The 25007-nt window shown below is 49.0% G+C and overlaps 2 protein-coding genes across 21 annotated transcripts in view; one reads left to right on the forward strand and one right to left on the reverse strand.

Annotated features, from left to right (window-relative positions):
• EPB41 (erythrocyte membrane protein band 4.1) overlaps positions 1-2397 on the forward strand; it is a 147946-nt gene extending 145549 nt beyond the window's left edge. For all 20 annotated transcript variants that reach the window (XM_074934365.1, XM_074934359.1, XM_074934362.1 and 17 more), the window contains one exon: positions 511-2397. The gene's annotated coding sequence lies outside the window, so the exon portion shown is untranslated. The remainder of the gene's footprint in view (positions 1-510) is intronic.
• A 7247-nt stretch (positions 2398-9644) lies between these two features.
• Positions 9645-25007, reverse strand: part of TMEM200B (transmembrane protein 200B) — a 49491-nt gene continuing 34128 nt past the window's right edge. The window contains exon 3 of the mRNA XM_074934388.1: positions 9645-9932. Within this exon, the coding sequence (XP_074790489.1) occupies positions 9886-9932 (47 nt within the window). The 3' untranslated portion in view covers positions 9645-9885. The remainder of the gene's footprint in view (positions 9933-25007) is intronic.

Consider the following 25007-nt stretch of genomic DNA (forward strand, 5'->3'; position numbering starts at 1 on the left):
TGTGTGTGTTTCATTCAAAACAAAAAGTGTGTGGATGAGAGTTTGGGAGATGGAGAGAGGATGAATATGGGAAGCAGTGGAGAGATCACTACAGTACAATTTTAAAAAGCCAAATTTGGGAGGAGGAAAATGCCATTGACTGCCTCTCTTTCAAACCTTCATGCCGAAAGTCAAGTACCTGTCTCATATTTAGGCTCCTAAATAAAGTTACTCTGCTTTTTCAAAAGTGCTGAGCATGCACAATTCTCATTGGCTTCTTCATTGGGATTTGTGGGTGTTTGGGGCTTCTGAAAAATCAGGGCACTTATTTAGGGTGCCTCAGCGTATCTTTTGGTGCTTGGCTTTTAGAAACACGGTAGAAAATTATGGTCAATGCTTTAAGGATCTGAGTCCTGGGAACAAGGGGGAACGCACCTTGTGAAGTTGGTGGTGTTAAAATGCCCCTCACTGGGTGCCACTGGGAGTGTTCCCATAGGAAGCTGGCAACTCACCCTAACCTTGTCTTTCTAGGAGATGTTTCTCCCTGACTGAGAGAACACCAGAAAGGGAGGAGAGAGCGGTGGGGGAAAAACAGCAGAGAAACTACCTGGAGCACAAAGACCACAGCTTTACAAGATTTGCTGTCAATAACTGAACATTCATATCACTTATTAGGAGTTATGCTTTGACATTTACTTGGGATTTTCCAGCATATAGTGGATCCTTTTGAATATTTTTATATTGTAAAACACAGTATGCCATACTTCTCACTGTACTGAATGTTTGTTTTTTTAAAAAAAAAGGTTTTCAGTTTTGCATTCCCTCATGCATAGCCTCCATAGGTCCTCACAATCAGGGTTGGTTCTTAAGTCTTATTCCTTCAGCCTCATCAGATATACTGGGTTTAAGCCACGCTCATGCATATCTTAGAAACTGCACCTTAGAATAACAGCTGTTTGAAAACCCCAGTGATTGATGGGGCCTTCTGCCAGAAGAATCAGTTTACTTAGATGTCATTGTGTGGTATTTCTACTTTCCTCTTGCAATTGGCCCTAGATATTTCCAGAAAACTCCAAGTCACGCTACCCAGGTGCACAAAACAGAGTTTCTATACCTTTACTCTGCACTTCCTTGCTTTTATGGGTTTTGGTCCATTGATGATGATTGAACATAGTGGGGGTTTTTTGTGGTGTAATATTCACACATTTCAGTAGTTGGCTAGATTAAGGAATACTGGAAGTTGCTTCACATCTTTCTTATACTGTGAATTCTAGAGCTTTGAGAACTGTGACAGGGCACTACCCCTTCCTGCTCCTCAGAGACTGCATTTCTACTGAATGCTACCTATCTATTTTTGCTTTGTAGATGCCATTTAAATAAGTCTATAGAAATGTGTGGTTAAGGGGTTTGGGCTCTGAATGCTATATGGTAGGCTATGCAGCATTTGCAATAGTTGATTTCTCAGTGTCAGACTTTTATTTATGTTTAATTTTTAAATAAGTTTGTAAATCATGTTTTTTCCAGTACTATTTAAAGCTAAGCACATTACCCACAAATCAGGGCAGGGTGTGTATAATCTTAATTTAATTTAAAATCATCTCTCAGACACTCTTACCTTTCTAGACATGTAAGCTTGATTTGGGCTGGCAGTCCAAGATATTGTCATAGCTGTAGGTTATAGCAACCAGTGGGAACAGAGTCAAACTGTTTGGAAAGTGCACGTGCTCAGATCACTGGCATTCCCCTCTCCACATAAATTAAGGTTCTGTAATACATTGGCTCCTTCACTGCCATGCTGCAATGAAACACCAGGGCCAGAGCTGGCTGCAGTTTTCAGCTTCTGGATGATGGTGCATTCAGGTCTATAATGACAGCTGCTGGTTTTAAAACACCCCATGTACTTTACCAATAAAGCACTGAAAGTATTATTTCTAGATACTCCTGTCATATCCACTATAGCAGCTTATGGCATACTTAGTAGAGGTTGTTTTTTTTTAATTGTAATAATTTTTAAAGTATTTTTAGAGAGAATGTGTGTGAATGGAATTTTCTACGTGGAGATGATCCATAAATTTGTAAGGTGACCACTGTGGTGTTAATCATGATTTTCAAAATGAGAGAGTAATGCTTTTATGGGGGTAGACAGCAGCAGCAGATCACCACCACCTGTTTGGATTTAATGGAAACCTCTTAATCATGCCCTGGTTTTTCTTTCCAGCAATATTTTAAAGTTTTGTAATGAATAGAGTTGCGAGCAATATTTTTTTAAAGATAGAGCTTTGAAGTTGTAATTCTGTATTTGGTGTGGCATACCTCTAGCCGTGAGGGAGAAGAGCCCTTTGCTGCTAAGCTACATTCCAGGATGAGAAGAAACTGGCAGTAAGTGCTTTACTTAAAGTTTGACAATGTTTTTTGTTTTTTTTAAAAAGAGGTAGAAGACTGAGCTAGACTCAATGACTTACTATTTGGTTGAAAATTGTCTTTAAATGGCACTGTCTTTACAATTAAAATTGCACCCCACCTTAAAGTAAATTGTTAGTATTGGCTGGAGACACTGTCTTTGAAAGGATTATGGAGCTGCTTGAATACTGGTGTAGTTATCAGCATCTTGCTTCCTATGAAGGCAGCTGTTTTGGGGGAATGCTACTTTACCTCCTCTAGGCAGACATTTAAATGTGCAGTTTGCTGGTGAACTGCAATTTAGACCCCCTTTCAGTCTCTCAGGGTTGCACCCTTTGGCTGACAAACCTGGTTTCCTGCTCTGGGTGGAACCACATGGTCTTTAGACGGGAGCTCCGGGCCCTCTGTTTACCAACCACAAAAATCTGACAGGCCCAACCTGATTGGGCATCTGTAAGGCAATTTCCTCCCAGAATAAGCTTGCAGTGACACAATTTTGTCAAAACAAAGCATTTCACTCGTTCATCCACCCGAAAGGTATATAGCACAGAGGGTTAGTAAGGGCTTGTCTATGCTTTGGGTTAAACCAGGCTTCAGAGAGCGCACTAGGGAAAGCGCTCCAGTCTGTCCACACTGAGAGCTGAAAGCGCACTGGCGTGGCCACATTTGCAGCACTTGCAGCTGTATTGGGAATGGTGCATTATGGGCAGCTCTCCCAGCTTTCAAGTGGCTGCAGTGTGCTTTTTAAATGGGGGCGGGGGGTGGAGTGTGTATGTGGGGGGAGAGAGAGTGGATTTTTGGAGTGCTGAGAGCTTGTCAGCATGCTGTCTTGTAAGTTCAGATCCACTCCTTCCCCCACCTCTCTCTCACTCACTCAAAGCAAACATTAGCTGTTTGTTTTTTTCTCGGACCAGATAAGCAGCCGGCACTCCCAAACGGAGCTTGGGAGGAATGCGGAAGTGGCCCTTTCAGAGTTCACAACAAAGACAAGAGAGGCCACTTCAGTTAATGGGATTATGGGACGTTTCCAGAGGTCAATCAAAGCCTGTCACGTAACTCCTCAATTACACTGGAGCTGCAGTGTCTCACTCAATACGCAACAGCTGTTAATCCTCTCGTGGAAGTGGAGTACCAGGAGCACTCCATGTGCCTTGCCAGTGTGGACAGGGAGTAAGGTAGAGAGCTCTAGGAGGCTTTATTGCGGTATAACGTGCAAGTGTAGCCAAGCCCTAAGAGGCCTATATGTATGAGTCAACCTCTCTAACCATAGCTTAGGTAGGCCCAGTTTATACCAGCCCCTGCTCCTGAATCTGAGGGTTAGTTTGCATCTCTACAGCCCTTTTCAGTCTGCTGCCAAACCTGTCTCCCCTTCCCTTTCTTAGGGGCAAATCCTACAACTGGCTACTGTCTTACTAAGGCTGAAAAGGGAGGGGTAAAAACATCTCTGTAGCTTTGCTGGCACCTGGTGAGTACAACTAATAATCTGGCAGGTGTGGTTGAGCATTTGCTGGGATGCTCATTATCTAGGTCATTGTTTTGCCTTTCCTGTTTGGTTGCTCTAACATGCTATTGCAAGCAGTATGCACAATATTCATAAAAAGTTTCCTAGTTCTTCATAGCTGGCTTCATGGGACTTTTAGAGCCACCAAATGTTTAATCTGCTTATAGCACTTAAAGGCATATAGTGGTTGTGAAGGTTTAGATATGCCACTTTAAGTAGTGAAGGAAGTACTAAGGACCTTGACACAGCTGTAACTTAGTTCACACCCAACCTTGTTCAATAAAGCAGAGGCAGCACGAAGTTTGATCTTATTTAAAAAAAAAAAAATCATCTCCTCCTAAGGAACAGAAATCTTGACTTGTCTAAGATCCAGAAGAGTTTCTTGTTGGTGAGAAGTTTTTCCTTTCCCAAACAATGGTGCACAAGCATTTCCTAGCATGTTACAGGCTTCTGCCTTGGCAGTAGTACCCTTCTTAAAAAGGGACAAGACATAGAATAGTAGAACTTTTAGATAGCGCTTGTTTCTTCTGTTCACCCTTTGATATTACACGTCAGTGCTCTCTTCGTGGGACAAAACACAGTGCAAACCAAACTGGCTTCTGAAGGCAGGCCAAAATTTTCCCCTTGGGCACTGGTGACCTTTCAGTAGGGATTCCTAGCTGCCACACCCAGGCAACCCCAGCATACTTCTGAGGAGCCAGTTTTTACAAGCAGAAGGTTCTCCTAGTCCAGATCTTGGAGAGGAATAGGGGTTGCCACTGGGACTGCTCCTACTGAAGCAATTGAGCTTTTCATAGAGGGACAGGGAAGAAAATAGCTTTTAGTAAGATTCCCTCTACCTACTACTACTAACTAAATTAACTTCTACCTTTGCAAGACAGGGCTGCAAAACTGCCTGTGCCCCATCCCACTTTTCATCTTTTTCTCCTACAATGAGTTGATCAGATTGAGTTTTAAAATTTGGTCCACCATGAACTGTGAATTTCCAGGGACCAGTGCTGCTCATGTCAATGTAACATGTGAACAAGGTCTGTATTGATAAGATATGAATGTTGTCAGCTATTCCCAGTCCAGGACGTAAGCCAGAGACTGGCTTGATTGTATAGTATACACTTTATGGAAGCTATTTATATATGAATGTATAGAAAGGAAGGCAGGAGAAGCAAGACCTCTGATTAATTAACCTGGAAAGGCAGCTTTGGTTTCCAGACTGCAATCTCCAAGCAATACAGCTGTATTAAAGGACTGAGTTCTGATTTTAGTAAACTTTAGTTTGCTGATTTCATACAATGTACAATTACCTTAAGAGATGTCTGTGTCCCAACCGTGGGGTTTTTTACAAGTTTAATCAAAATTTAGTTACAAATATGAAGGAGCTTTGTACATTTTTTTAAGACAATTGTGAATTGTCTAGAATAGCTGTTTACATCTTTTCTTTACAACAAATAGGAAATATCACAACAGACTTAAAACTGGCAAATCTTTATAGATTGAATAGTAAATGACAGAAGCTGTTATTTTGGACTTTTGTAGTAATTCAAAGGGAAAGTTGCTGTAGTGTTTAGACAGACCTAAGTGTTAATATTGTTTCTTGTATTGCATTTTTCAATAATTTTTCAAACTACTGCATTCTTGTCTTTTTTTAAAAAAAAAAAAAAACTTCCCTTGTCCAGCACAGTCTGCTCACTCAGGGTTTGTCTGCACGAAGAGTTATGGCTTGGTTGTCGTGAAGTAGCCATTCCAAATTAACTCCATGGGCAGATGCTTTTATTCCAGAATAGGAGCATCCAGCCATGGACTTAATCTAATTTAAATTCTTATTCTGGATCAACTTTCATGAGTATAGACAAGGCCTTTTCTAGCTAGCAAAGATATATTTCACCCTACAAGCTTGAATTGTGAAGAATCTCAAAGTAAAATCCTATTACTGTGAACACCAGCTCTGAAGCCTTCCTCAGAGTCTCTGCATTCTTAGTGACCTCAGTGGTACTCCAGAATAAGACTGGGATAAAGTTTTCAAGAGTGCCTAAGTGACTCTTAGTCCCATTTTCAAAAAGTGATTTAGGAATCCAACAGCTGCTCTACACTAAAGTTAGCTTGACTCAGGTACTGTCACTCAGGGGTGTGAAAAATCCACATCCTGACTGACCTAATGAAGCTGACTTAACCTCTGGTGTAGACAGCATTAAACTGGGAGAAGAATTTTTCAGGTGATCTAGCTACTGCCTCTCAGGAAGGCAGATTAATTAGAGCTGCAGCGCTTCAAATGTAGACAATCTGTAGTGGCTCAGGAACACTTAGGGCGGGTGTACACTACAGTGGGGAATCAATGCTCTGAAATTGATCTACTGGCAGTCAGTTTAGCGGGTCTAGTAAAGACCCACCAAATCAACGGCAGATCGCTCTCCAGTTGACCCCTGTACTCTACCCCTGACTAGAAGAGTAAGGTAAATCAACGGGAGATTTTCTTTCATCAACAACCTCCCCCCCCCGGCGTGGTGTAGACCCTGTGGTAACTCAACCTAAGGCACTGGGGCTGGAGGTGGGTAGCGGATGGGGGACTGCTGACGTATTACTGTGGCTCTTTGGCAATGTTCATTGGTAAATTCTGGCTCCTTCTCAGGCTTAGGTTGGCCACCTGTGCTCTGAAGGATCCAGAGCCTTCACTGATGAACCCTTGCAGGCTGTCCTTCATTTGCAGCTTTACCTGTAGTTCAGGGAAATGACCACTAGAGTTCTCCACAACTCTGCACTAGACTTAGGCTACAGCAGCATTTGCTCTCATAAACCTCCACTTTTAATTGATTTGTTTGTGCTTTGTTGAACATGCTAAAGCCTCCTGCAGTGAGGTTGAAGGACTGTCCTGCTGGACACAAGGGGGGAAATTTTCCATAGCAGCTAAGTGACTTAGAAGTTTACATCCAGTCTTCAAGAGTGACTTAGCTGCTGTGGAAAATTTTACCCAAATATCCCCAAAGCACCAATCCACTGAACGCAAGTCAGTCTACGCTAGCTGCATAAAGTTTCAGTATACATGGTTTATTCCTAACCACACCCTATTCAGAGGACTCAGGTAGACCTCACTCACTCCCTAGAGCTAGGAGAATAGTTTTTTTTGTCATGCTTGCGTCTATACTGGGCCTTTGCCCTTTTGGTATTAGCTACCCCTCATGCAGTCCCAACCTAATCAGATCAACTCTGCCTGTTACAGGACCCCCAACAGACTGCTTCTTACCAGCAAAGAGCTTCTGAATGAAGGTCCTGTAGGAAAGGGGAATGAAGAGAAGGCAACAGCCATGTAGAGGGTTACTCATAATCACTACTCCCTGATGCAGTATTCTTGGGAATAGGGGTAAGGAAATCCAGCTGGCATGGATGGGGAAAAGCAACCAAGAACCATCCTAGCACACTGGACCGTGACTTGACTGGAATGAGCTGTATCCTAACCCAAGGTAAGAGCCAAGAATGGAACCTAGCAATCCTGACAACTCCATGCTCTGCTCCAACTCCTCCCACTGGCTGTTCTTTTACCTGTGTCAGGAGAACCATTACACACCACAGTCGTGCCTGCTGCACGTTTGAGAGCGACAGCAATAAGGAGGGTAAGCTGGTTAGAGTTTAATTCTAATGCTGGCCCTTGTGCTTCAGCTAGGAGGGAGAGCAGTAGGTGGAGATGAATTTTGACATTGCACTTCTAGGATGAAGTAAGGTTCAATCACTTCCACTTCAGTTCTGCACTGAACAAGCAGCTGCCCACTGCTGCGTCTTGTACCTTCCTCTCTAGCATGTGGTTACTGGATGTTAGCAAGTTACAAGATCCTGGATGAGATGGAACACTTATGCCACTGCCCGGGACTATGAACTAGTAGAAGCTGGTTCTGCTCCAGTCTACCCCTTCCCCTTGGGGTTGTGGGCAGCTCTGCCGGAGAATGATAGACACTACGAGTCAGATTAATTGTACCACAACAGCTTTTCCTCCACGATGTTGCTGCTTTTTCAGTTTCCTCAGCCACAACCCAAGCAAATGTTATCCTGCCCTTGGCACCTGTCTGTATTCTCCAGCGCAGCTGCTCCAGGTTGTAGGCAAGAATGCTGAAAGGATGGAATTAATGATGCAGCAAATCTGGCACATTTGTTTCATCCATGCACCCAGCCTGAGTCCTTGCTGCTCATTTGTAATGAATTCCCTGCTCTCTCGTGGCAGGGGTTAGCAGAAACACACAGCAGCACCTGAGCTGTCCTTTCCCGCTCTGAACTAGAGTGTATGCACACCAGGCTATAGGGCTGCCGTTCAGCACCTCAGTTTCCTGAGACTGTGGGCTCCCCAGTGTCTTTGGTGTGAAAGAAATTAAAGGGACTTTCCCAAGATCATCCTGTGACTAAGTAGCAGAGTTGTAGAACAGAACCCAGCTTTCCCAATCCTTAGCCAGCCCCTGCCTAAAACTTTTCAGCCCATACGCAGGATTGAACATGATCTGTTGCATACAGGCTTCCAGGGGTAGAGGTGGAGAAGTTTAATGGCTTGGTTGTTGTGCCTCAGTTTACCCAGCTGCAAAAGGGAGATATTTTACCTGGGGGGGATTCCCAATGCTATTTAACTGCCCTTGAAATCCGTGGGAGTCAGTACCTTAAGACCTTTGTGAATCCCAGCCCTGAGGGATTCATGCTTGTAGAATGCTGGAAGCAGATGCACATTCAGCATCAAAACACATCTGTGTCTCTATTTTACTGACATCACGCTGGCCTTACTGCAAAACTAACAACGGCCTTAAGCCAGTGTGCTTTCAAGCCGTTCTAACCATTAGCTCCCCACACAGAAAGGGAAATTAAAAATCTGCCAGAAATCGTTGGGTGAAGATCACTGCCATGACTGGATTCTTCATAATCCTTCCGAAGAACTTGATTTACTTAATACAGCATGCACACACAAGAGCTGTTTAATACATTTTTCAAACAAAATACCATAGAAAGTAAGCCTCTTAGGCTGTGCATATAAGGCTCTCCAGCTCCCTTTTCGCTCTAACGCTGGGGTACGCCCTTGCTCTGTCTAACCTCATTAGTATCACAATGTGCATCCAACCCTCCAAAGTGCTCACTTCCCCAGGATCGGGCTATTTAAAGAGGATGTGAAATATCATATCCAGTCTCTTGAGCTGGATCGACACTGATAGCATGCTGCGTCCCAGCAAAATATTCCAAAGCCGGTGGGCAAGAAAGTTAGATTTGCAACAGACTAAGAGAATGAAGGAAACATGTTTAGTGATGCTTACTTGAATTATTTACACATCTAGTCTGTGGGTTTACAATCCTTCAGTGTAAGAAGACAGGGATGTGGTGAAATATAAAGGCACAAATGTTAGACACCCCCCCCCCCCCCAATTCCTTCCTTAAGCTATTTTTCCATCTGTTACAAAACCGCACAGCTGAACTGGGAGGAAGATTTGTACTAAGCATCCAGCCAGGTTTGTAAGGGGATAAATCTGTCCAGTGCAGACAGCTACCAGGGCTTTGTGAGCAACCACACAAGGACCAACAAGAATGACTGTTTTAAAAAGGAGATGCCTCCATTTTCAAAAGAGACTGAAAACCAGGCCCCTTTAAGAGGCATCTCAATCTAGCTAAGTTAGAGATTTCTCTCCGTATTTGAAAGTAACTGACTGGAGACTGCCCAACAGTCACTGTATTTTACCGAGTCAAGAACACGATGGCCCTTCTGGTTTGTTTAAAGAAAGCCCGTGTGTTTAAACCTCATGAGCAGGCAAAGAGTCCAGCAAGACATCACCCCTCCGTCTCCTTCCTTTGCGTTATTTAATGTCATCCATGAAGAAAATAAGCTGCCACTTAGCAGAACTCAATTCAGATCCATCCTTCCAGTTCCCGGCCTGATCCCACTCGGCGCTCTGTTCTCTCCGAGAAGCTACACATCAGCCTAGATGCAGCCTCTCATCTTTCTGTGCTGTATGAAGCCTAGGCTGGGGAGGGCACTGTGCAGGCGAGAATGTCACTCAGGGTGAATGTGCTCCTGGGATGCTTTGGTGCCAGAACTGTCTTGCTACAGGGGGAAAGGTTTAGTTAGCCAGACTCAGCACCGGCACAGGTGCCTTATTACATAGCTCATCACGTTTCTCCTGTGCAGGAGGTCACAGCAACATGCCCACTACCTTACATTCTCTTGCTGCCTTCGTCATGGGGCCTGGATGCCTATAAAAGCTGACCCAGGCAGCTGGCTGGAGTTTGCCACTGACACCCTCCTGGGACGTCTGTGAGCTGGGCTCGCTCAGCTCCCGAGAGATCACTTCCCCAAAGCAGGCGGCCATGGAGGTTTGTAGAATAGTTAGCGGGGAGTTGAGAAAGGCCGGTGAGATCAAATAGCAGGGAGGGATTTGGCTGGGTTTTGCCACTATCTGAAGGGATTTCATAGATTAAGAAAGGCCAATTTAATTAGAGAGAGAAAAAAACCCAAACCAATAAAGTCAAATTGGCAGCAGGCGAGCCCCAGCAAGAAGCCAGATGATGTAACACAGGGCTCAGGCCAGATTCCCTGGGGCTAGGCATGATCTGAGGACCTAGGGCCAATCAGGATAGAGTGGAAGATGGGGCTAAAATAAGCATATGGTCAGTGAGTGACCAGCATCGAATTCATGAACTGGGAACAAAGTTTGTTACCCTGTTCTGCATGGGCTAGAAGCGGAGGAAAATCAACTACAGGTTACTAACCCCAACGTCACCCCATGGGCAGCGGGTGACCCACCGACTGGGGAGACTAGCCCCCATCCAGCCCAGCACCAGGTAGGCAGCACATAGCCGCCCCCACAGCCCCTGAGCACAGGGCATGTGGCCTAATGCCTCCAGCCCAGCCATCCCAAGTCCCAGCCATCTGAACATCTGAGTGTCCCCGCGTGGGAGTTAGGATCCCTGGGTTTTAATTCTAGCTCTGACCCTCATCCACAGACACTCACTTGGCTTCTAGGCCTAAGCTTCCCCCGCCCCAGGGGATGACGAAGTTTGTCCACCTGCATTAAGCGTCTGTCCAAGTGCTGGCTGTTACAAACGTCCTTTGCCCAGGAAGGGGAACAGACACCAGGCCAGGGCAGAGCTGGAAGTGGCCGTACACAGCAAGCTAAACAAGAACCTGCGGTCAGAGGCTGCTCGAGACACCAGTGCTATTCCTAGACTGAAGCAGACAGGATGTCGCAAATACAGCCAGGGAGCTTCGAGTGCCTTGCTGTGAGCATACCTAGAATGCAGTTCTGCTCGCCGGCCTAGAAGACAACAACGTACAAAGAGGCAGCTACAGTGAGCCAAGGGCTGGGGGAGAGACTTGAGCAGAGCAGCCAGGGCCGGCTCTATGGTTTTTGTCGCCCCAAGCAGTGAAAAAAAATGGTCACCGCGGATGACAGGAGCGAGAGAAGCCACCGCCGCAGAAACTCTGCCGCCCTGAGCACCTGCTTGGAACGCTGGTGCCTGGAGCCGGCCCTGAGAGCAGAGGACTGTGGCAGGGAAGAAGCAAAGCGTGGGCACGGTAGCGGGAGCAAGGCATGCACTGCTACCTGCGATAATCCGCTCTCTAGGGCTGCCAGTCACCTCGCGCCAGCACTAAAGTTACCCTTTTAAAAGCCCCGTCTCCCTCCCTGCACAGAACAACCTCACCTGGATTCGGCAGCTGAAAGAATCAAGAACCCAGGGTTGGCGGGAGCGGGGAGGCAGCCTGCCTTATTCCAGGAGCCTCGGGGAGCGGAGCGGTGGCTAAAGCCCTCAGGTTAGTCACAGGGAAGCAGTCTGCAGGCTCACACACCTGGCTGGATGACACTTACAGAGAGGGCTCATTGGGGCGTTCAGGGTAATCAAGAGCTCGAGCCTCCCCACAGAGCCAGACCTGGAATGAACTCGCGTTTGGGTCTGTAGGGAGCGGTGATAGACAGCAACACTCTGGTAGGAAAATCCCTCCCCAGCCCTCAGAGCTAAAGGGGAATCCAAAGCCAGGTGCCATAAAGCCAGAGTGCTGCCGCTGGGCCTTGCCCGGCAACACTGACCCCAGAACTGGCCCAGCTGAGGGCTAGGCCAGAGGTCAATCATCATACGCAGCCGGGGCCTGCGGGTCCCTGGGGGCCGTATGCCCAGGCCAGGAGAAAAGGGGGCTGCCGGCCACATCGCAGCTCGCCCCAGGCTGGATGGGACCAGAGAGCCACACCTGGGCCTCCCCCAGCGGAGATGGTATGCAAGTAGCTCGGCTGGGTCCGTGGAAACAGCTATTGTGCCAGCAGATTGCACTGAAGAAAAAGCAGTTCTGTTCATGGCTTTGGCAGGACCAATGAAGCCAGTGGCGGTGCTAGACCCTTGGTGGCCCTAAGCAGGAATATGTGCCCTTCTCCACCCCCCACATAATAGTAATTAATGCCCCCCCACCCCGAGCTTCAATTGCTTAGTCTGCCTTGCGCTGGCTCTGAATGAAACCTGTCAGGGATAATTTCTCCTTGGGTTTAGAGACCCTGTTAGTGTCCGTCTGCCGCTGAGGGGTGGGAAGTGTCAGGGCTTGGCAAGGGCCACTGTGTTCCCTTGGGCAAAGGAGCAGCCACGCACTCCCCGACTCGCCAGGGTGGCCGGCGAGCGCCCATGCAGCAGCAAGAGGGCAGAGCCAAGCTCGGTTGCCAAGAGACACTAAAATGCCCTCAACACAACAGTGCCCTCTGCCCCCCCCCCCCCCCCCGTGAGATCCAGGTGTCCCCAACCAGACCGCTGCTGGCCTCTCTCCTTCCCCAGGCTGTCCACACCAGGCCTGATGCTCTCATCCAGCCCCTCTCTTGCAAACGGGCGGGGGGAGGGGGGGAGTCATGCTGCTTTAACCCCTTCCCTGCTGGGGGGAGGGGGCTCCAGTCCAAGGGGGCATGCCTACCCATTCAAAGCAGGGATTCACTAGTTTATCTGCACATGGCACTGTGGGCATGGGACGCGCTCTAACTGCTAAGCAGGGGACAAGCCCACACCCCTCCAGGTGGCTATATCTAGCGTTTTTTAGTGTCTGTGTGTGTGGGGCCGGGGGGGCGGCAGCACCAATTCAGTTCCCAGCTGCACAGCCAGGGCCCATCACTGCTTAGAGAGACCTACTGGGGGTATTGCACAGCGCACACACTATTTCTAGCCCATTGCTCTGGCTCCAGTGGCCTGAAAGGGCGGACGCAACACGGCCCTTGCCAGACTGACTCAGCCCTTTCGTCTGTCCAGTCCAGTTACCCTGGAGCAACAGCTGCTTCAGAGGAAGGTTGAAAGAAACCCTGCAGGCGGCTGTGAGAGGGGGTAGGGTATCAGCTTCAGCCATGAAGCGTGATAGCTGATAGCACTCCTGGCTGGTCTCTACTGCTTCACCATGATTACTCCGAATACCTTTGTTCTCCAGCTATACGTCCAATCCTGTTCAATGCTTTGCCTCGGTAGAGATCATGTAGCAATGAGTCCCAGAGGCTACTCAGGCCTTGTGCAAGAAAAATACCATCCAACGTCCCTTTGATCCTGTACTCTGGGGCAGGATATCCTGATCTATCTTCTCCAGCCCCTTCTTTGCTCGGTGTTCTCTGGCCGCCACCTCTCCTTGCCAACACAAGGCAGGGGATGTTTGTACAGGACTGTGTGCTTTTTGCCATGGGGGTTCTTCCCTCAGTTGGTCCAGGCAAGGTGCTCAATCCCCCTCTTAGCCCTATAGATGCTCAAATGTGGGGTACTGGTCTGTGAAGCCAAAATTAGGGAGAAAAACGCATTCGAACGAGACGCCTTCGAAGGATGGTGCTGGGAGGAGAGAGAGGTCATGCTACAGACGTGGAACTAGGGAAAGTTTTACCTTAAAAGGGTACTGGGGCTAGTGCCGTGCGTAGGAGGAGAGGAGATTTCTTTGTTTGACTCTCCCATGTCTGCAACACCCTCGGATGAGCTTCTAAACAGCGTGTTATTTATAGGAGGTTATTGAGGAGGGGGAGTCCAGGGCTGTTCTGGGCTCTTGGCATTTTGTTTCTTTACATGCCATAGTTTTGGCTTTTGTGAAAGGTGCCCAGACGTTACTTACTTGTTAGTTATTCCTCCCCAAGAGTCTTTTGTTCTGTCCCGCCCCCTGCTGCTCACTTCCCCCTCCCCCCCAGTATTTCTAGAGGGCTCCTCGAATCTGCACCTCTCCTTGCTGACCTGTGAACTCACATCATCGTTAGTGTCAGAGTTGCTCAGGTAATTAGAGCACCACCCGAAGGAAGCACACTTCCTTGTTTGGGTAGGGCCTACGTAAACTGTAGCTTCTCTTCTGTCCCCCTCCCCCAGTTCCGTGGTTTGGCTTCAGTTTGCGGGGGGGGGGGGGGGGTGTTTTCCTTTGGAAGCAGGGAAAGATGCTGTAACACTGATTGGAGTCAGGTATAACGTGTCAGCCAGGACGCAGACAGCTCTGCCAGGAAGGGGAGCTTAGATCCTTGGAAACATCCCGGTTTCTAGGCCTCTCCCAGCCAGTTGTTACAGAAGTTGGCATTTTATCCTGAGCCCCAGCAGACTCCATTGCCCAGACGCACCAGTGAAATTAACAAGCCGACTGGCTTATTGCGCGGGCAGGGTAAACAGATGCCCTGGAGACCTGGAACTCTCCCAGTTTAAGGGCCATTCCTGCCTTCCCACCCAGCTGCTGCCTGCCATCCTTAAAGCTGCTCCTAACCCTGCTGCCAGCCTCCCCTTCCAGGGCCCCTCCTACCACCAACCTCTTGTCCGTAAGCAGGGGTAGAGTCACCAAGTTACACACACGGTCTCAGGCAATGGGCCCTGCGTTCCAAACACGCCTGGACGTAGGAGGTTTGGGTCAGCCCCTTGCAGCGGACGGGGTCCCCAAGAGCCTATAGATTTGGATTTCAAACACCCCACAGGTCAGGGCCACCCCGACCCATGGTGTGTCCCCACACGAAGGATCTCACACTGCCTTTTCTCCTTCACTGTCCCCCACCCCCTTCTGCGTCCTGCTTCAAGACCTCTTGTCCGCCCTTTCAAGACCTCTGGGGAAATCAGTGCTTAGGAAAGGGACTGGAGAATGCACAGAACATGCTGGCTGAGATCAAATCAGCCTGGCTGCCCTGCCCCCTCTATCATCCCTCCCCACGTCTGCCATTTTCCTGTAACCCACTGCATTGACTCTGCCGCGAGGAGCTCTGAGGCCAAGTGGCAGAGGGTGTAAAGGGGGCCTAAGAATTACAGGAGTCCGCTGGCTCTGACAGTTACATTCTAGCTCGAAGTGTCATGGGAGGTCTCGAATAAAAATCTGTATCGCTCTAGGCACCAATACCGTTGGGAGATGTACAGACAGACACAGGCACCGATTCTGTGGGTGCTCCGGGGCTGGAGCACCCATGGGGGAAAAAATGGTGGGTGCTAAGCATCCCCCGGTGCCCCCCAATCAGCACCTGCCCCTCCTGCCCACCACGATCAGCTGTTCTGCAGCATGCGGGAGGCGCTGGGGGTGGGAGAGGGGGACAAGCAAGGGCGGCACGCACTCAGGGGCGGGGGCGGAGCACCCCCGGCACATTACAAAGTTGGTGGCTATGCGTACAGACGCTCTGTAAGGAGTTCTGTATATACCCTGATCACTCTGTTCTGAAGGCATGTAACTGTGGGGCGGGGTGAAAAGCGGGTTTTCCACATGGCTCCGTGTGCTGCCCCTCCCTGCAGGACACAGGCACCGCCCCCGCAGCTCCCATTGGCTGCAGTTGCCCATTCCCAGCCCATAGGAGCTGTGGGGGCGGTACCTGAAGGCAGGAGCAGCACATTGAGACCCCCTGCCCGCCCCCCACTGTTGGATCATATTAAAGAAGTTCTGTATTAAAATCACAAATGAGTTTGATTCCCCATAGTTTAAATTCCAGGGTATTACTAATTAAGAGGTCTCTTGTTTTTGTCTCTGTTTCTCTCCCTCTCTGTGTGAAACTTGCAAGCTGCTAATTGTGTTAGTACATTCTAAGACAGAGTCTGTTCTCAAAGCAATTCACAGAGAGAGAGACTCAAAGCAACAGAAACAGCACCCAGAGACTCCCCGCCCTTTTGTTGTATTAACAATTGTGATTAAAATAGAGATAGAGGATGTATGTGGATGGATGCTTGGTGTGGATAATAACTGAATGATCAGGGAGGTGCCAGCCTAAGAATCCAGTGTCCATCGGCTGAAGAAGGCGTCAAGTGGAAATAACCAGAGGACTCCCAGAGGGCAGACTGGAATCCACCCAACAGCTTCAAGAATGGGAGAACCAAAGAACAAGATAACATCTGGCAGCACGGAGCCGTCAGGAATGTGCCATCTGCTGATTGATTCAGCAACAGCATGATGAAGCAATTCCCACAGACTGGCCTAGAAAGAAATTCCTATAAAAAGAGACTCTAAAAAGTGAGAACTTTGGGGTCTGATTCTGCAAAGCAACTTCCAGGAGCATCAGATGAGCATCTGACAAGGCCCTGCTCCCTCCTCATGTCCAGGCCACCTAGCCAGTGGCTTGGCATGAGCAACTCTAAGGCTGGTAACTATGATAACAACCTTGCAGAACCTGTGTGTGTGTGTGTGTGTGTGTGTGTGTGTATGAATAAATATGAGATTGAATGGAATGTTATAGCTGTAACTAACTGCTTACTATGATTCTTTCTGTATTCACAATAAATGTGGTATTTTGCCTTTTTCCGTTTAATAAGATCCTGCTGGTTTTTAATTTATTGGTATAATACCACCGCACGGAAGTGCCAGCCACTTCCGGGAGCGGCGCAGGGCCGGGGCTTTTAGCAACCAGAGATCGCCATCGACTGTCAGAGGCTCCAGGATCCACCAGTCGATCGCAATCTAACAGTTGGTGACCACTGGTTTAGTCTCTAGAAAGCCCGATTTGGGGTGACACGTGATCCTTTGTTTCCCATCTTCTCACTCACTCTCACCCGAATCTCTGTTCTGGGATCACGGAGACAGTTTGTGAACACAAGCGTCAGGGCCATGTGCTCCGCGGAACTGCATCCCGAGGGGTAACTAATGAGCCGCCGCGTGCAGTCCTTTGGGCACAGCAGGCTTGGTATTTCTGTGAGCGGTCGAGGATGCGGGGGTTGGGGTGGGCCTACTGCTGCCTGCACAGACAGAGCGAGGCCTGCAAGGCAGGGCTCGTGCTGCCAGACGCTGGGGGCTTCAGGGGGCTGAGCCAGAGCAGGGACAGACAAGACTGCTTCTCACCCAGAGCAGGGCTGTTATGGAATGAGCTCCTCTTTTCTAGCTGCCTCTGTGAACACACTGTTCCAGAGCACAAGAAGTGGTTTGACTCCAGACTAATTGCTCTACTTCCAGCCAAGGTGGTCCCCAGTCCAACAGGGAGGCCAATGCCAACTCTTACACCTGGCATCTCCACTTTGGATCTTCGGGGAAGATCTTTGGATCTTCGGCCACTGTGACAGTGATTTCACTGCCAGCTGATCCCAGCTTGATTCCCTGCTGGATGATCCGGCCCACCTTGGAGTGCAGCCTGGGCCCAGCTCTCTTCCGCAAACTGGTCATTAAAGGTAATAAAGCAATTTCAAAACAAAACGAGAACTGAAAGGAGTTTCCAGCGCAGCAACCGCAAGCCCTGGCCAGACAGGGAAGAGAAAGTTCCAATTCAACACCACCAAGTTCCAGAGCCGGGTATTTTTAGTTTGCTCTCTCTCTTCAGAGACTTACGCAGCTGGGTTGTTTTTCTGGCAGCTCTGTTTGTTTAACTGGGGTCAGAGCTGGCCTCAGGGCCCCCAGGGAATTCTGTGAAAAAGCCCAGCACACGGGAGGGATAAATATTACGCAGGCAGATCTGGGGCCAGAATGCCCATTCTCAGAGGAAACCTGCTGCTGGCTCTAGAATCTGGAGAGATGTAGTAACTAGGGATTGAACTCACGACCTCAGGATCTAGGAGCTATAGGACAATCCTGGAGTCAGGAGCTGTCACAGACTCTACTCTGAGGCTCAGGCACAGAAGGGGATGCATGGCACATGCTAAACAGTGATTAGCTCCTCTACGAGCTATTACGCCTTAAGTAGGCTAAATCCTGCTCTTGGTCTCACCTGGTGCTGCTAGAAAGATTTAATGGCATAACAGCCTAGCCACATGCTGTGATGGTTTGGTTTATGTCCCTCTCTAGTGGCTAATCCATGTAAGGTAAAAGTCTACTGCTTCCAGCCAAGGGAGTGAAAGCAATGGGAGTTCGGTGCTTTAATTAAACTTCAAATCTGCCCCTCGACTCCCTTGGCTGGAAGCAACGGAAGCTCTTGCGTGCAGTAGTGAGAATCCCTGTCAGGGTACAGCTGGGAGGTGCGATTCCTGGCTTGCAGTGCTGCTCAAGCGAGCATCTAAAATAGCAGTGGACCTGGGGGCGGCCTTAGGCCTATGCAGGGAGTTGAGTGGGACTGCACGTCGGCAGCTAGCCCCAGCTACTGCCTGTACCCCACGGCCACGCTGCTACGCTTGGGCAGAGCACGTGCGTGTGGGTCCACCCGAGCCAGGAGCCGCATCTCCCAGCTGCAGTGGAGTTGTACCCCCGAATGACCCAGGCAGTGGGTCATTTAACAGCATCTGTTTTGGAGCGAGAGAGTCAGTGAGTGAGACATGCTTGAAACAGGTTTTTTGCAAGCCGTTCAAGGGTAAAAAGCTCCCCTTCAATTGCTTGGCTGGAGGAGAGGACATACCCACCAGGAAGATATTTAACTATGAAACAATTACAGCTGTTTCTACTGACTGCACCTTTAAACCTTTTCGCACTCAGGCTGTTCAGTGCAGCCTTTCCAGATGCACCCTGCTGTCACTCATGCAGACTTGACCTTTGTTCCCTTCAGATGGATCAGGGATCCCTCCATAAACAAAGAGCAGGTGGAGAACAGGCAGGGAGGGGATTGATCTTCCCAGCTCAGTGAGGCTGGGAGGGCGAAGGGAGGATAAATCAGCATCTCCGGAGGTTAAGGTGGACCTAGCCTCATCAGACAGTACAGCCCAGATCACGATGCACCAGAGCAGATCCAAGAGCTACAACAAAATCCCATTGTTTTCACTGTGCCGGAGCCAGAAGCAGAGTGTCATTTTTAAAGATGATCCTGTTTGTTCAGAGTTATTTCAAGACTCCCTCCCTGTCTCCTTAGTGTCTGGGTATAACTGAGATGGTTATTAAGTTAGTGCGGGGGGGGAGGGCGGGGAGGAACAGGGACGGAGGGAGAGCAGAGGCCTAACGGGTATGGATGGCGCCTCCATCAGCATTTCTCATGAAGTGGAGGAATTCTAATGGGCTTTTAGAGTCAGCTTTAAGAGTGGAACCCTTCATTCACAACCAATTAACCGCAGATCAGTGGCAATACTTGGTGTTTCCCATACACCGCCCTTTGCAGACAATAACTGGAGAGGTGTGGGCACATTAGCCCCATTTTACAGGTGTGCAAACTGAGGCATGAAGAGATCAAGGGCTTGATAACACAGTCATGTCAGTGGCAGAGCTAGGAACTCTGGTCCCCTGGCTTTCACTCTCTTGTTCTCTTTCCAGGAAGTGTCACTCCCCCCGTACAAGTGAATCCCTGGCATGGGATGTGTACCCCATTTCTGTGTTGTGGGGGCAGGGCCCATTTCTGGACTTCCGCTCTTCTCCAGCCTATGCAGGGCCATATGGCTGCTGCAGCATATGCCAAGCCCTTTGTCACCTTATTACCATGGAAGGACCCAAAAGCCAGCTCGGGAGGAGCCTGGGGAGCACTTTCCCATCTTGGGTGACTTGGTTTCATGGGATATTTGCAAGAGTCACTTGGCCAACCCCGCCTGCTTCTCGCTCATCCCGGGATGCAGCACAGAACCGGCTTCCTGGGCCTCAGCCAGAGGGGGTACGAGCGCCAGCCTGACTCTCAGGCCAACGCCCAGGGCTTAAGTTCAGCCAGAGCTGTCCAGAGCAGAGCTCCGGTAAATATTTTAGCCCCACAGGGCTAAAGCCCCAGTACCCCCCAGCTCCGGGTGGGGCTGAAGCCCTGGCGCCACCCTCCCCCAGTGACCCCCACAAAGAATGGGGGGAAGGGCATAGCGGGCTCCAGGAAATACTCTGAGAATTTACGCCCAGCTCATGAAAGCTCACCCAGGTCTTGCTCCCACTGACCACATGGACGCTGTATCTCACTGCTCCCGCCCGCTGTCTCGTCACGTGGTTTCAGATCCTTCAGCGCAAGGACCTTCTCCTCTGCAGTTCCTGCCACCTGGAACAGCCTCATTCATGCCTGGCCCCACCCCAGCCGGGAACATCTTATCCCCCTAACGAGGCCCCTTTGCTTCCCGCCCCCCCAACGTTCAGCTGTGAAAGCATCTGGGAAGAGATGTCGCGACAAGAGGGGCAATAGAAAATAGTTGTATCAAAGTACAATTCCTTGTCCACCAGCATCACACTCGTCATGCAACGCAGGAGTGAATCCTTCTTCTTGAGAGATGCTGGACTGGACATCAAGCCATTAGCTCCAGCAGCTGCATTGCAGGGTAGACTTCCCCCGCAGCCAGCCCACTTTGGAGCAGGCCGGTCCTGCCAATGGGGAGCTGTTCACAAGAGGGGGCTAGTGAAGGGAGCGGCAAATGGCTACACAGCACCTGAAATCCCCAAGGGGCCACTAGCGCTGGGTGCCCCTTCCAGTGCATCCACTCCAGACTGTCTGTAACGTCAGAGCTCCGGGGGCCAGATCCGCATTGGGAAATGGGCCCTGGGACCCATCACAGCCCCCCAGGACTCAAAAGGCCATTGCATGGGGAACACCTCCTTCCCTCCACCCCCACTGTGACACTGACGTGGAGCACAACCCAGCAGGGGGCGAGTAGAACATCTCCCAACAGTGGGGAGAAAGGGCCTCGGCAGGACGGGGCCTCTCCCACCAAAGGGGCCCGCAGAAAAGCCAGGCCAGCCTAGCTCTTAGAGCAGGGAAATCAGAAACCCCAATTCCCAGCAACTTGCCCAGCTGACGGTAACAATCCCAGCCTGCCTAACGGGGTGAGGGGGAGTTGGGGGAAAATGAAGAGGCCCAATGAGGGCTTGTAAAGCAGCAAGGGCCCTGGGTGATGGCCCATGTGTAGCACCTAAGTAGCATCAGCACCTACTGCCAGCCCCATGGGGTACCTCGGGCCCCCTGGCTGGAACATCCCATCAAGTCAAGGAGGTGAGGGCTCCTGAGGCTGGAGCCGTGTCCGTGTCCAGCTCCTCAAAGCACTCTGCCTCTTCCTTCCAAAGACGACAGGCTCTCTGGTCTCTGCCCAGCTGCAGTGGAGAGCTGGATGGATGCCCAGCAGCGAAAACGGAGCTCGGAGCCCGGGCCAATTGGCAGGGGGAGAGTGGGGATATAGGAAGGCTGAGATTTATTTAACCAGCCTATCTAAGGCATATCAGCAGCAAGAATTAGAGAGGGGAATATTGGGACTAACCAGACTTCAGGCACAGGCTCCAGGGTACAGCTGGACAATGGGTAACTCCAGATCTGGCAAGGATCCCCCACCTAGCTGGGCATCACTCAAATATCTGGAGCCACCTCACGCCCAGTCTGGAGACAGCGCGGAGACACAGCTCTGTAGGGGACCCAAGTTAGGAGCCTCCCTCTCCAAGGTGTCTACTTCACACCCCTCATTTCAAGGGATGTCGCTCATTTCAGCCCAGAGTCCCACATTCCTACATTTCACACCACTCCATGGCCCTCCACCTTTATTGATGGAAATCTCCATCTACTTAGGTAGATATATGCCCCCCCACCACCACCGTATCCACATGCCTCACAATCTAGTGTATTTATCCTCACAATCCACCTGTGAGGCAGGGACATGCTGTTATCCCCATTGTACATATGAGAAACTGAGGCACAGAGATTAAGTGACTTACCCAAGGTCACACAGGAAGTCTGCTACAGAGCAGGGACTTCAACCCTTGTGTCCCAAATCCTAGGTTAATGTTCTAACCACGGGACCATCATAGATCATCAGGGTTGGAAGGGACCTCAGGTGGTCATCTAGTCCAACCCCCTGCCAACCCCCAGTATTTGCATCAGATCCCTAAATGGCCCCCTCAAGGATTGAACTCACAACCCTGGGTTTAGCAGGCCAATGCTCAAACCACTGAGCTATCCTTCCTCCCTACATTAGAAAGAAAGATCCATGGAACTGAGGTTCTAGGCAATTATCTACACCAAAGAGTGGATTCCCACTCCTCACTTCCATTACAATCTTGTGATCCCATTTTGGGTCTGGATCACTTCTTGAACCCACCATGACCCAAACAAGGGACATAAGTGTAGCCCCCTCCCACAAAGAAACCACCGTTTGGGAACCTCTGATGAGGTTACCGAGCTGGGTGGGGAAAAGTCTCAGAAGTTTTTGCAAAATTTCAATTCCTTTGTCAGTTCTATTTTTGACTGACAAATTCCCCCAGCCAGCTGTAGCTGTTAAGGCCTTGATCCTGCAAAGATTCACGTGCATGCTTAATTTTAAGTACAATAAACAGGGGCTAGTCACCGGGCTGAAAGTAAAGCATGTGTGTCTGAAAAATTAGATTCCACTCCACCTACAGTATTTACACATACACTCTCTCAATGAGACGTATTTCAGCCACAGTGGCTAACAGCATAAGACAGAGTCAGCCGACTTCAAAAGAAAAAGGAAAAAAGCACGGATGGACTGACCTTGCCCCGCTCCCACCCCAATACTGTTGTCGAATTTCTCTCACTGGGTCAGAAGTGGCAGCTCCTCAGGTGCTGGGAGCCTCTTTCTCTCAATTTTAAGAATGCCAGGTAAATGTACCGAGCTAGCAACACTTAGCAATAACTAATGGCAGACAGGGCCTATTGTATCTGGCCCATGGGGAAATCTGTGCGAGTGTGATAAGAACTTGATTAGCTGAAGAGTGTATGTGCATTATTTTAGTGTCTAAAGGCTAAATTCTTAAAAAAAAAAAAAGTGACCAGTGATTTGGGGGGGCCCCAACTTGAGATCCCTTAGAAGGGACGGATTTTGAGACAGTGCTGAGCATCCACCCTCTGAGAAGTTGGTTCGCAAGTTGGGTACCCAAAATCTCTAAAAAGAAAAGGCGTACTTGTGGCACCTTAGAGACTAACCAATTTATTTGAGCATAAGCTTTTCGTGAGCTACAGCTCACTTCATCGGATGCATTCAGTGGAAAATACAGAGGGGAGATTTATATACACAGAGAACATGAAACAATGGGTGTTACCATACACACTGTAACCAGAGTGATCACTTAAGGTGAGCTATTACCAGCAGGAGAGCATGGGGTGGGGGGCGGGGGAACCTTTTGTAGTGATAATCAAGGTGGGCCATTTCCAGCAGTTGACAAGAACGTGTGAGGAACGGTGGCGGGGGGGGAGGGGGGGAGTGGAGTGGGGGGGGGAATAAACATGGGGAAATAGTTTTACTTTGTGTAATGACCCATCCACTCCCAGTCTCTATTCAGGCCTAAGTTAATTGTATCCAGTTTGCAAATTAATTCCAATTCAGCAGTCTCTCCTTGGAGTCTGTTTTTGAAGTTTTGTTGTTGAAGAATTGCCACTTTTAGGTCTGCAATCGAGTGACCAAAGAGATTGAAGTGTTCTCCAACTAGTTTTTGAATGTTATAATTCTTGACGTCTGATTTGTGTCCATTTATTCTTTTACGTAGAGACTGTCCAGTTTGGCCAATGTACATGGCAGAGGGGCATTGCTGGCACCTGATGGCATATATCACATTGGTAGATGTGCAGGTGAATGAGCCTCTGATGGTGTGGCTGATGTGATTAGGCCCTACAATGGTGTCCCCTGAATAGATATGTGGACAGAGTTGGCAACAGCCTTTGTTGCAAGGATAGGTTCCTGGGTTAGTGGTTCTGGTGTGTGGTTGCTGGTGAGTATTTGCTTCAGGTTGGAGGGCTGTCTGTAAGCAAGGACTGGCCTGTCTCCCATGATCTGTGAGAGTGATGGGTCCTCCTTCAGGATAGGTTGTAGATCCTTGATGATGCGTTGGAGAGATTTTAGTTGGGGGGCTGAAGTGGCGTTCTGTTATTTTCTTTGTTGGGCCTGTCCTGTGACTTCTGGGTACTCTTCTGGCTCTGTCAATCTGTTTCTTCACTTCAGCAGGTGGGTATTGTAGTTGTAAGAATGCTTGATAGAGATCTTGTAGGTGTTTGTCTCTGTCTGAGGGGTTGGAGCAAATGCGGTTGTATCGTAGAGCTTGGCTGTAGACAATGGATCGTGTGGTGTGGTCTGGATGAAAGCTGGAGGAATAGTGGTCAGTAGGTTTCCGGTATAGGGTGGTGTTTATGTGACCATCGCTTATTAGCACCGTAGTGTCCAGGAAGTGGATCTCTCGTGTGGACTTGTCCAGGCTGAGGTTGATGGTGGGATGGAAATTGTTGAAATCATGGTGGAATTCCTCAAGGGCTTCTTTTCCCATGGGTCCAGATGATGAATATGTCATCAATGCAGCGCAAGTAGAGTAGGGGCATTAGGGGACGAGAGCTGAGGAAGCGTTGTTCTAAGTCAGCCATAAAAATGTTGGCATACTGTGGGGCCATGCGGGTACCCATAGCAGTGCCGCTGATTTGAAGGTATACATTGTCCCCAAATGTGAAATAGTTCTGGGTGAGGACAAAGTCACAAAGTTCAGCCATCACACACACACACACAAAAATTCCATTGATAATCAAAATTTACAGCTAGGCAGAGTAACATAAGCGCTGTTTGAGAACTAACTAGAGTTTGATTAGAAGCTAAAACGTTGATATGTGAAGCTGACAGCTTGTGATAATGGTTGCAAAGGTTTACCTTTTTGAACCACAATGTCTATTGTCATTAAATAATTCCCTGACCCCACCCACATCATTTCCTACAACTGTGAAAATTTCCCCCCCCCACAAAAAAAATTCCATGAATAGGCTTAAAAAACAAACACTGATATTATCTGTCAAAATTATATGGAATTGTGCAAAGCCTGGTTTTAAGTGGCAGGCGATTGTAGTCACTTCAATCAGCCACTAGAGGGAGACATGGTCGCACACATGATGCTGCACTAACCCGCTAGTGTAGAACGGCTATGAATACACCTGCACTGGCCCAGATACTCTGTGACATCTCCTGCATCCCC

This window comes from Natator depressus, chromosome 19 (genome assembly GCF_965152275.1).
Source record: "Natator depressus isolate rNatDep1 chromosome 19, rNatDep2.hap1, whole genome shotgun sequence".
Taxonomy (NCBI): domain Eukaryota; kingdom Metazoa; phylum Chordata; order Testudines; family Cheloniidae; genus Natator; species Natator depressus.